The 13194-nt window shown below is 42.0% G+C and overlaps 1 protein-coding gene across 1 annotated transcript in view; it reads left to right on the top strand.

The window, feature by feature from the left end:
• The window catches only part of ENDOD1 (endonuclease domain containing 1), a gene marked incomplete at its 5' end in the record, with an annotated part of 28399 nt that extends 19305 nt beyond the window's left edge, over positions 1–9094 (top strand). Inside the window, one exon of the mRNA XM_079707402.1 lies at positions 7466–9094. Within this exon, the coding sequence (XP_079563528.1) occupies positions 7466–8668 (1203 nt within the window). The 3' untranslated portion in view covers positions 8669–9094. The remainder of the gene's footprint in view (positions 1–7465) is intronic.
• Between the last annotated feature and the right edge of the window lie 4100 nt (positions 9095–13194).

The following is a 13194-nucleotide window of genomic DNA, read 5'->3' as shown; positions in this document are numbered from 1 at the left end:
CTGAGTTCATGCCATGACATCACCACCCACTAACTGTGTGACCTTGAGTAAGCTACTTAATCTTCATGTGCCTCAGTTTCTCCACCTGTCAAAATGTGATAATAAAAGTACCTAGTGTTCATGAGTTTAGATGAGTGAATACTTAGTGCAGCTACTTACTGATTTAGCACAAGTGAAATTCTTAGAATAGGGCCTGGCATATAGTACTTGATAAGTGTTGGTGCTGTTATTATTACCAGTCCTGCTGCTTTCTCCTACAGTAGTGATCACACATAAATATGCTTAATACATATTGTTGAATGGGTGCCTATTTTCCCTCCAGCTCTCCTCAATTTTCTATTAGTCTACTATTCTTACATGCATATTAGCAGGAAAATTGAAAGTCTCCTTTCATTTAATTCCAAAGCAAAAAAGAAATCCCATGGGTTTAAATAGCTTTGACTGTCTGGTTAAAGGAAACAGACCAACTCGTTGAGAGAGAGAAACAGTTTTGGGTTTTTTTTTTTTGGTACTAAATTTGAAGAGGAATTTTTTTTATAAGATTATTTATGGGGCAGGATGCTGGTGGTTGGGGAGCACTCATTCTTCTAAAACCTACCTAGCATGTTGTGATTAGGAAAAAAAATTTTTCCATTAAACCCAGGAACTGTATCAAATTATATCGGCAGCCCCAGAGGACTAGGTCTACAGGGAGGTGGATTACACAGAGAGCTTTGTGCCTGTCCCTTCATCCAGCGATTCCACTGGGAAACCAAAGAGAAAGATTAGTGGTGCCTGCAAAAGGGCAAGTGCAACCCAGAAATTGTAATCTGAATTACATCTTACATCATAGTTGTATTTTTGTCTTTAGGGAGCAGTGTTGTCGGTAATTTACTGTAATTACTATAACCAGATCCTTAAACTATGTCTGCAGATAGCATGGAAAAAAACACCTGCCCTTTATGTGACGGTGTCTCAAAGAATATATTAGACTTTTAAATCAAATATGTTTATTGTTTTTAGTACAGTGTTCCATACACGAATCAGGTATTTTAGTTACAGACACACTTTGCCATTCCTTCAGAAAGTGAGAGCCTACCAAGACATAATGGCTGTTTTGTAGAGTTAGGAAGCATGATGATGAGGGGGAGCTGCTATACCAATTTTATTTAGATTTTCAGATGACTCTTTAACAAATGACATTAGAACATTAGTCATCTTGAGATCAAAAGAAAGTTTTGTCATAAGTTAAAAAACTGGTTTTAAGACAGGAAGTAGAAATCATCATGGACATTTCTCTCAGTGGAGATCAGTTAGCAGACTATTATAAGGACCTGGGATTTAATGTTTCATAAATTATATGGTAAAGTGATTTCATAATGGAATATCCATTTTTTTTAATGACTCTAAGTTGCAAATACAAAATCAATGGAAATAAATTTCGGTAAGACAGAAATGCCTACATGAACAGACAAGAGAATTATAGGTGATAGATAATGCAAAGGAATTGGTAAAAATAAACAAACAAAAACCAGACAGAATCAGATTGTTTGTAAGCTGGCTGATGTGATTTGGCAAAGGTCTGGGAGTCCCTATATCCTATTCTTAGTGAGAGATTTCAGCCTGTAAAGTTCTTGACACATCAGTCAATGTGTTGGAAGATACTGTTCTACTTACACCAAACAGGTATCCAGTAGGTGGTCTAAATAGAAAAAAAGAGATTTAAGCAGAGTAAGTAAATTTGGGTATGCTAAATCCATAATAAGTTATAAAAGGAAACAAGGCATACTTTAGGAGAAACTTTATAAACCTTAGACGGGGAAAAACAAAGTTTCTGGGCAGATGTTGAATGCCTCTCCTTCCACTACAAACAAATAGAAATGTTGTATTAAAAAATATTATATAGAGGCTTCCCTGGTGGTGCAGTGGTTGAGAATCTGCCTGCTAATGCAGGGGACACGGGTTCGAGCCCTGGTCTGGGAAGATCACACATGCCGTGGAGCAACTAGGCCCGTGAGCCACAACTACTGAGCCTGCGTGTCTGGAGCCTGTGCTCCGCAACAAGAGAGGCCGCGATAGTGAGAGGCCCGCGCACCACGATGAAGAGTGGCCCCCGCTTGCCACAACTAGAGAAAGCCCTCGCACAGAAACGAAGACCCAACACAGCAAAATAAATAAATTAATTAATAAACTCCTATCCCCAACATCTTCTTAAAAAAATTATATATATGTATTTAAATTAAATTCATATTTCAGCAAAAAAGTAAGAAGAATTTTCAGGTGCCAGAAATATATAAGAAATCAATAGCCAAAGCTGTATGTGGGAAGCCACAGGGATGGTAGGGACTAGGGCTCTAACCTGCCTGGGGACAGGAATCAAGATTACATAACCTATTCATGACATGGGTCTGGAACTAGGCTTACCAGGTAAAGTTGGAGGCTGGCAAACTGTTGCAGCACTGGTGAACCAGACGTGAAAACTACCTGAAAGTTGTTATAGGAAGTAGCTGCCCACATCATGTCATTAGTGGAAATAGTCACCCTCCAGAAATAAGCTTAAAGCCATCATCTTTCTTTTGTATGGGTCCAAATGTGCACTGCTTTCTCCATGTGGAAACCCTGAACTGAGAAGATAACTCAGAAACTAGTCCAGAATCATTGAACTCTTTAGGGCTCTGGCAGAGGCAACTGTGAAAGCAATCCTATTAGATTTGGTTTTGTTTTCATTTTTGCCTTTTTTGTTTTCAACAAAACATCATGGACCTCTTATGAAGACAAGCTTATGAGCAAACACTGCAAAGCACTTAAGTATACATACCAGCTTGAAGTCAACCAATAGGAGCAACAAAATAAACTGAAAAAACAAATAAAATAGACAGATCTTAAAGGGACTTTAAGAATGTCTAAACTATTGAAAGATAAAAAAGAATTCCTCAAGAGAGGAAAAATAAATAAAAAAGGAGACTATGAAATAGAACCAAATAGAAATGCTAGAAAAGAAAAGACGATTCATTGAAATGAAAAACAAAAAGAAAAACACCTCAGCAATGTAGGCAGTAAGCTAAACATAGCTAAAGAGAGATTTAGTGAATTGGAAGATAGATCTAGGGACTCACCTGGAATGCAATGTAGAAAGTTAATAAGGTATAAAGTATGAAAAAGAACATAAGCCACTAAAAGGATAGAAGGAGAGGCTTTGATGTAATTGGATCCTCAAAGGAGAGAATAGAGGGTTCATTGAAGATCAGTATGTGGTCTCATAAAACATTCTTTGGTATTTTTGTCAGAGATTTAAGACTGTATTAGATAAGCCTTGGGAAATTTCTCTATTATTTATTTTATGTTTTAATTTTGACTGGTAGCATCCATACTAATTTATATACATTATGTACATTAGTGTATTGAACTGTGGCCAGACAAGACAAGCCTAGAATGCCTGACACAGTCTTCCTCCATAAAGTTTTGCTGTGTTTACTGTTCTCTGTTACAGCTGCTGATGTAGAGAAAAACAGCAAGCCAAGTGAGGTGCTAATAGGAACAGTGCTTCTGGGGGAACCAGCCAGCTGACCAGTTTCTAAGGGTAGTAGTACTCTAGAAACTACTCTGGCCAGTTGCCTGCTGCCTGTGCTGCCACATTTCTTAGACTGTGAAGCTAGAGGCTCAGCTTCCATGTGCTCTGGGCAAAGGCAGAAAGGAAGCATGAGGGCCAGCCTGTACATGTACCCTTTTACCTTCTCCTTTCCACTCTCTCTCCATTCTGGGGACTGCAATCCCAGGAGCTCAGACATCAGCTTCTCTCCCTGCAACCTTAAGGAACTTCATTTATTCTGTGACACAGAGAGAAAAGGAGACTTCAGTGTTTTTTTTTTAACTCTCTGGTGGAGAAAACTGGTACAGCAGTGTTCTTTAAGATGGGGGAAAATATGGCTTAGTAATAAAGAACATGTACCTTAGGAATAAAAAGACTGACCTCAGTTCAGATCCTGTCCTGCTAATTATTGAATATCTTTTGAAAAGTTACTTCATCTTTCTGTATTTTAGTTTCCCCATTTGTAAAATCAGATAAAAAATACCTTCTGTAGAATGTTATATTGAAAGCATTTACTTGGCAGTTAAAAAAAAATTAGTTCTTGACCTCCTGTTATATCACTGTGTAGGTACAGAATTCAGGCATTCTGTTTTGATTTCAAACACTATAGTCTACCTTGTCATCAAACCATAGGGCCAAATTTGGGGTTCATAAGAATACAGTGACCATGGATATGGGGTTCTGAAGAAATCAAGGGGAAGGGGAGGGAAGATGTGCTCTCTTCTGCCTGCACATCCAGAGCATATTGTTTAATTTCTGCTTTGCCTAGGGAGGCCCAGGGCAGGGAGGTGCACAGGGCCCATTGTGGAATTGGGCCCTGGCCTTCCTAACCACTTCAGTTCATACTGGCCCATTTCCCATGTACCTGTGAACTGTGGGCAGAAAAGGCTTAACCATGGCAGCCCCCTGAACTCAAGTGGCATGAGAAGATGCAGAAGCAACCAGCTCAGTCTCCTCTGACCTTGGCAGCTGGGAGACCATGCTCTGAAGTTTGGGAGTAAATCAACCCACAGTCCTGGTTTCTGCCTAAGAGCAAGATAATGTGTTGTCTCTTACACACACACACACACACACACACACACACACACACACACACACACACACACGTCTCCCTCTCTTTCTTTTTGTCTTCCCCTTGTCTTTTTTCCCTCCCCTTTTCTCTTCCTGCCTGGCTCTCTTTTGTTCCTTCCCCTTGCTCATCCAAGAATCTCTCTTTTCTCGTGTTCCAGCCTACCTTCTGTCCTTGTAGGCATTATTTCATCCCTGGGTGGCTCTCGAGCAGAAGACGAAACACTGTGTTGACCTGTGCTCTGTCACACAGCTACCAATTAAAAAACCAGCTCCAGACTTCTGCTAGATGGGATAAAGCAGCTACACCGGGATAAAACAGCTACACCAGGCTAAATGCAGACACAGTTCCCTAGTAACCATGGAGAAACATGCATCCTAAAATTCCTGACCTTCCACCCAAGACTCCATAATCTTGGCTCTGCCATATCTTGATCTCATGATTCAGGAATGAAGTTGATATTTCCATGGGGTGTATCTTTCAGCTATAGAAGAGCAGCGGCAACCGCTCTGCAAAATGAATGTGCTGCTTATTTCTGTCCTGTGAGGATGTGGTAGGAGTGGAGACCATCCAGGAACATTTCTTTTTTTTTTTTTTTTTTTTGCGCGGTATGTGGGCCTCTCACTGTTGTGGCCTCTCCCGTTGCGGAGTACAGGCTCCAGGTGCGCAGGCTCAGCGTCCATGGCTCACGGGCCCAGCTGCTCCGCCGCACTGTGGGATCCTCCCGGACTGGGGCACGAACCCACGTCCCCCACATCGTCAGGCGGACTCTCAACCACTGCGCCACCAGGGAAGCCCCCAGGAGCATTTCTAATTCTACGACTGGGGGAAGGGACAGAACAACCTTGAAGGGTGAGGCTATGGCTTACTTCATCATTAGACTTCAGTGACTAGTCTTGCTTTCATACCAACTTGCTCATCTGTTGCCCTGCTAACCCTACACATACATGCATGAGCATGCCTACATTTGCCATTGCAGAGCTGGAGAAATGCAGAGTTGGTTGCCCTCCCGACAGGAGGTGCAACAATCACATGACCTTGACTCCCTTGGGTTTAGAGACAGGTTTAGCAAGTCTAAACCTAGGGAATCAATCAGTAAGAATTTACTTATTTTAATTCGTTTCTTTTTTGTTTTTTCCTTGTGAAAATAACATATAAATAATTTGTGGGTTGATGTGGGTAGGAGAGGTACAGGGAGAGAAACAAGAAAATAGAGGGGAAAAAAAAGTATCACCTTCACCCTCGGGAGTCAAACCACCATTGTGGACGTTTTCATGTGTTTCCTTCCAAGGTTTTTTCATGCCTATTTTTAGAATTTAAAAAAAATTGTTATCATTTAATTTTATAATCTGCCTTTTCCTTTCAACATTATAGCACATATTTCCCCATTATTACAAGTGCTTTTTAATGACTTTGAGATATTTCTTTAATGGATATAACACCATTTATTTAACTGTTCCCAGTTTTTGAAAGTGTAGGTTGATTCAACTTCCTGCTATTATAAATACTGCATTGATGACCCTCTCAGATTAACAAGAGTGCCTTGAGATTCTAGTAGGTGTCAGTCCTTGACTGGGTCCTATATACAGGGTCCCTGGTGTCAAGGAATTTACAGTCTAGTTTGGGAGCAAAAAATAGAGTTCTAGGTTAACCCTGAGCTCCTTCCTTTCATCTTTTCAGATTGGCAAAGTGAAAGTATGTATTATACTGCTGAATTTAAAAAGAAAAGAAAAAAAAAAAACAGAACCAAGAGGGATGTATATATTGATCATTATTGATATATAACACATAGCTAGATTGGCCTGGACAGAAAATGCATTGCTAATGATAGCAAATATTATGAGGAGATGAAATTCGAAGAGAAGTTGGTCTAATTTTAGCTTGGCCTGGGAAGTATCTAATAACTGACAATAATCTATACATTTTCCCCTGTTTGATTTATTTATTTATTTTTAAACTTTATTTATTTTTTAATTTATTTATTTTTGGCTGCATTGGGTCTTCGTTGCTGCATGTGGGCTTTCTCTAGTTGTGGCGAGTGGGGGCTACTCTTCATTGCGGTGCATGGGCTTCTCATTGCGGTGGCTTCTCTTGTTCCGGAGCACAGGCTCTAGGTGTGCAGGCTCAGTAATTGTGGCTCACGGGCTCTAGAGCACAGGCTCAGTAGTTGTGGCGCACGGGCTTAGTTGCTCCGCAGCATGTGGGTTCTTCCCGGACCAGGGCTCGAACCCGTGTCCCCTGCATTGGCAGGCAGATTCTTAACCACTGCACCACCAGGGAAGCCCCCCCCCACCGCATTTGATTTAAGTGCTCTGATTAGAGTTGAATGTTTTTCGTATATCCCAAAGTATGTAAATTTCATTTAAGAATATGTTCTTTAAATTGCAGCTAACATTGGTGGCTGACTATCTGAATTACAGTTATGATTTTTATGGGCCTGCTGAGATTTACTTTTCCCCTTGTTTTCATTTTTAAAATCGATTTGAATCTCATGGAAAAATATTCCCAAAAAGGGCTATGAAATTTATAAAACCACAGCAGACTGAAAACCAATGTCCTGATGGTGTATTTGTGAGTGTGTGATGGGGTAGTACTGCAGGGCAGGAGTGGAGTGTACACAGAGAGTGAAATAGGAAACAGCCTATTTGAAAGATGCTTTCAGACACCAGGACTGTGGGATATTAGAATGAAGTGTGTGTACACTTCCAAACCTAAGCCTTGCAAGTGTTGGTGTGATAGGGCCTTTGCTCGAGTCTTGGCAGAATGATCCAAGGACACCCTGTCTGCTGTGAACAGGGACGCATCTCAACCTCGCTTTCTTCTTTCAGATTGATGACCCCGACAGCAGCCTTGAGGAGGTGATGGATGAGGCTGATGCCGTCAGCTCTGTGAACAATCTTGGAAGCAAGCAAGCCTTGCATGCAGATTACCTGGATTCTGATTACCAGACAGGACAGCTGTACCCGTTCTCCCTCAGCAGTGACCCCGACACGGCCACGTTCACTCTCACAAATGCAGCTCCAATGACCCCATCCTTCCAGAAACGGTGGTACGTGAATCTCAACAGCCTAATGGACCGGGCCCTGAGCCCACAGTGTGGCGATGGGGAAGAGCTCTACATCATCGCAGGTGCCGTGCCCTCAGACCTCAAGGTCAAAGACAAAGTGACCATCCCAGAGTTTGTTTGGCTGGCAGCCTGTTGTGCTGTCCCTGGAGGAGGCTGGGCCATGGGCTTTGTCAAGCACACCGGGGACCGGGAGGTCGTAGAAGATGTGATGGTGAAAGAACTTGAGAAACTGCTTCCATTCAAGCCTCAGCTGTTCCAGAACAACTGTGGGGAAAGTGAACAAGACACAGAGAAGTTGAAAAAAATCCTGGAAATGGTCAACCAAGTCCAGGATGAGGAGCGGAGGGTAGACTCTGAAGGGGACTCTGGGACCCTCTCCAGCACAAGGAGTCCCAGGTCCACTCTGCTGCCTCCAGAGGCATCTGGGGAAAGGAGTAGCCTTTTGGGAAAACTCTTGGGCTTCACTGCTACCCCATTCATCAAGCTTTGCCAATTAATTTATTTCCTTGCAGTCAGAATCCTGAAGTACCTTGTATATTTCCTGTGGTATGTCACCAAACAGGTGACTCATGGTCTAGAAATTTGTCTTTACCGCCTGGGGTCAGCCACCATCTCCTACTTCTTGGCCATTGGGGAGGAGTTGGCCAGCATTCCCTGGAAGGTACTCAAAGTCATGGTCAGGATCACCAGGGCCATTCTCCGGATCCTTTGTTGCCTGCTGAAGGTTGTTTGCCGTATCGTGGGCATCCCTGTCCGAGTCCTTGTGGATGTGGCTACTTTTCCTGTGTACACCATAGGCGCAGTTCCAATTGTGTGCAGGGACATTGCAATGGGCCTTGGTGGCATCATCTCTCTGTTCTTTGACACTGCTTTTGGCACCATGGGTGGCCTGTTTCAGGTCATTTTTACTGTGGGCAAGCAGATTGGCTACAAGATTACTTTTGACAATCCTGGGGAGTTATAGAAAAAAAAAACTGAGTGCCCAGTCACAGTGAATTTGATTTTTTTTTAATAGAGAAAGCTGGAATATTTTGCCTATATAATGGGTTTCTGTTCACTGTCAATTGTAATATTTTGGCCTTTGGTGGGGGGTGCTGCCTGTTTTTGCAAAGGAAGATGATACAATTTTGACTTCACCCAAGAGAAGTGTTCAAGGTGAGATTATGTGTAGGTCGCCTGCTGTGATGTGGGTGAACTTCCAAGCCGTCACCTTCAGTTATACACTCTGATACAGGTGACCATGTGAGAGACTCCGGTGTTCATTTGTGATAATTAAAAATTACAGGAAAGGAGGACAACTTTAAACCAAAGGCTTTCCAAGAAAAGTAGAAAGGAGTCTTGTTCCTCCTATTACTCTCTGAGACTTAAGGCAAAACTGATATAAATATTCCTGACCAAGTTGTTATCATTTTGCTTCTTTTTCTCCCCAACTCAGCTGACTTGGTGAGGTAAAGACATGTTTCCCTATTGAAATAACTTTCTTAGGACATAGAATCTGCTATATCCCTTAGCTTTCCATGGCTCCCAAGGACCTGTAAGGTTGTTTTGTTTTCTTTCTTCAAAGTTGAATTTTGCTGCATTTTTCCTTTTAGGTAATGATAAGCATTTTATGGCAAACGTGGCATAACAAATTCTGAATGCAAGGACTAAGATTGTTTGCCCCTTGAGTGCTATAGTACAGTCCCCCCAGGTAAAAAAAAAAGGGAGTGCATAGGTCAGACCCCTGCTCTGAGTAGGTGCTGTAGGTCCGAGGGTATCCTTAGCCAAGCTTGGATTAACTTGACATATATTAACTCTCTGGCTGAGAAGACAGAGCTCAAAGACCTACATGTTAAGCTAATATGAAAATTCATATTCTGCAACATACTAGATCATTCTTTCTTACACTTCAAACAAGTACCCAATACCAAAAGTAGAAAGTAGTAAAACACTCTGACTTCTGTCCTTAAATGATTGCTTTGGTATAAAGGTATAAAAAAGAGCCCCCAAATAAAAACTCTTCTGGCCATCTTGGAAAAAGAAAAATCCATATACCTATATATAAGTTTACATATGGATAACCCTGATTCAGAATCATTATCTCAGGAAATTATTTTTTAGTGTGTTTGAGGCTAGAAAACATAACTCTCCCATTAATTCAAGTTCTATGTGAGAGCTAATCCCCAATTTTTTGATTAAGCACTTGTCATTTTAAATCTTGCACTGAAAATGATTAACAGGAAGAAGCTGAAGCTCCCAGACTTTGCTCTGCCTTCCACAACTAAGATGGAATCACCTGGATTTTTCTGAGTTTTCTAAAGAATTGCTGTTGGGTATAATAGAAAAGGAACAAGGGTAAACTACTGATTTTGGGTTTGCAGGCCACCATGCATCTGAAAGTTTGTTGCAGAAACTTGGGGTCCAGAAAGGCAACAAGGAGAGAAGGGTGGGTCAACCATTTGCATCAAGTTGGTGGACAAGAAATGTGAGTGTAATAAGAGTTACATTTTGTAGAAAAATAATTGAATTGGACCCAGAGTGGAAGAGCAGCCAGCAAGCTGCCATCCTGATCAATTTGTGATGCAAGGTAAGGTAGTATGACACCAGACTGCAAACGTGTCATAGGGAGCTATGCACCAGATTACCTAAGACTCTTAAGCAGTATTTTACCAACACTTCTGTTAGTGAGTATAAAAATCTGTATTCGGGCTTTCCTTCATTTTAGCAGCATGAAAGTACATGAGGAGCAAGGGTTTGCCTTGGTACTGATGGGTCTAGAATCCTGCTGGATGAAAGAAAGGGAATTTCAGAAGGGACCAGTGAGATGGTCTGACCAAAGCCTCATTTGATGAGGAAGCTGAGGCCTGATGCTAGCTGATGGCATATCAGGAGCCAAGGTCTTCTGCATATGTCCCATCACACCTGGGATGTCAGATCTGTGGTCCAGCTGCCTCCCTGGACCAGGGCAGAGTTTTCTCCATCATCCATCAAACAGACTAGGCTCTGATGAATCAAATGGGTTTGGCCTATATGATGAAACAGCTAGCCATCCATGCATACCATCATGCTTACTGCCTCCCATGGACTCGATATCCCCTCAGAGTACTTATTTGCATACTGAAAGACCCAAAGAGGGCATCCATGGTAGCTTGAGTCCCTTGGCACCATGGAAGGAGCAAGGTATTTGAACTGCTGCTTGAGAACCATTTGAAAATGTCTTCCTTTTCAGTTCCAGTTGTTTAGCATCTTATTTATTTATTATGGTGTGTCCTTTTTTGAAATCTGGAAAAGAGAAAAATATCCCTAAGTTTAGGTGGCTGAGACCCTTTGTTCTGGACCACTGGTATTGGCTGTGCCTCTGGTTCACTGGCTCCGGCAGGTGGCTGGACTGCTGGCCTGTTCCCAGTGATCTACTTTGGTCTTTTGGGTGAGAGTTTGGGTTGATGAGCCCCATCTCTGGCTTGAAGATTATTCTGTGGCTCCATTATATTCTTAGGCCTTTGGGGACGTCAGCCAACTCTTCATCACTATGGAGCTGATTTTCTAGTCTGGATCAGACATGTCTTTGGACACTTTTCTTTTCCATTGTGCCTTTTGAGTGTTTGCTTCTCCGCATCAGCACTTGCCCTAAATGCAGACAACGGTGTCAGGAGAAGGAACTAGAGTGAAACACTGGTCATTCATTGAGTCATTCATCCATCAAACATGTATTTGAACAGCAAAGTTGCAGAGGTCGATGATACATGGACCCCATGTTTGAGGAGTTCAAACATCTAGTGGTGAAGACATGGTGCAGTTGATCCATGTACCACATCATGGTAAGCCTGCAATGGTACTAGCAGCATGAGCCCTGAAGCACAGCAGGAAAAACCACGAAACCGTGGACATTGGGGAATCCTTTACAGAGGGTGTGACAAAAGTCAATTTGACATTTTAAAGCTATGTACAATGCTGTGCATCTTACAATGCTCAATAAAGTAATTGTTGACAATGCATCAGCCATTCTGGAAAATATCTAAAGGGGGAGAATCCTGATGGTTGTAATGAGGCTTGGGGGGTTATCTGTGATTTTAATTTTTTTCCCATTTTCTTCTTGATCGACATTAACTCAAGCTGTTTCCACTCCCATCTGGATTTTTTTTTTAAATTTTGAATCATATGTGAGAAAACACGAGAAGGTTAGATCAGTGAAACAAGCCCTGGAACTTCTTTTCCATGTTGTTTCTCTGAAAAGCTATTTGGGACATGAAATATTTGAAGCACCCGGGGCTTATTGCTTCACTGACTCTGAATCACATAGCAAGTTATAGAAACACTCTGATTTGTTTATTCATTAGGAAACCCCCCCCAGTGTGAGAAATGACAAGCAGTCTCTGGAGGGAGGTGGTCCTCTCTGTGGCCTTTATTAGGGCACCCAACCCTGGGGTGGAGGTGGCGAGAATTCTTGGCTGCCTTCCCAGTGTGGTCAGGGTCTTATGTGTGATTCTGTGTCTTGTTCAGCATTTCACCTAAACTCATCACACAGTACGAGCTTTTCAAAATGTTACACTATGAGCCATATAGTGTAGACTCCTTGACCTTTATAAATGGGTTCTCAGACAGAATTCTCATTGTCCCTTTCTGTTGTTGTTTACTCCCAGATTATGGCTTGATTTCTAATAACACTCCAAACCTATTGCTTTTAAGCTTAAATTTCAACAAAGAAAGCACTCATGACCACTTGTCCTCATTGATTGTATGCAGTGAGTAGGAGTTCACAGAGAGATGCTCTTAGGAGGGGATCAAGGTCACTCCTGGAGGCTGTGTTGCCTAATGGTTAAGAGCGCAGGCTCTGGAGTCCAAATGACTTAGGCTTGAATCCTGGCTTCACTGCTTAACAACCATGTGATATTGGACAAGTTACCACCCAAAGCTTTAGCTTCCTTGTCTATGCAATGGGGCTAATTATTAGTACCTACCTCAGAGGGTTGTTTTGACAATTCAATGAGTTAATGAAGATAAAACATTTATCCCCATGCCTGTCACATGGTGAGTGCCCAGTAACTGTTAATTGTTGTCGATATAGCTATTGGTCATAATATCCATACATCTTGGATGAAATGATGAAGTTGCCTTAGACCTCAGAATGTTTCTAGATCAGAGCTGGAAGGGTTAAAGTATGGTCTGGGAGTTGAGGTTATGAATGAAAATGAAGGAATCCAGAGCTTCATCAGTGGTGTCAAGATACCTGAAGAGACAGGCGACGGCTGGACCTAGAGTCTAGAGAAAGGAGATTCTGAGAACAGGAACTCTGCATGTTTTTTAGCATCTATTCAGGAAGGGAGGCATGAACATTTCTGGTCTGTCTCTGGAGTAGAGAAGCATTTCCCCTCCAGACCCTTCCTTGCTAAGTCCATAGTTTTATAACAGACTCAGCTTCCCAAGAACCCTATTACTTGGAAGAGAGTTAACTAGACAGAGCATGTACACATTAGCGGCTGAAAAGGATGATGACCCTCCCTGTACATAGTC

This window comes from Hyperoodon ampullatus (assembly GCF_949752795.1).
Source record: "Hyperoodon ampullatus genome assembly, chromosome: 7".
NCBI lineage: Eukaryota > Metazoa > Chordata > Mammalia > Artiodactyla > Ziphiidae > Hyperoodon > Hyperoodon ampullatus.
The sequence above is the reverse complement of the archived record's forward strand: the minus strand, read 5'-3'. Positions and strand labels throughout refer to the sequence as shown.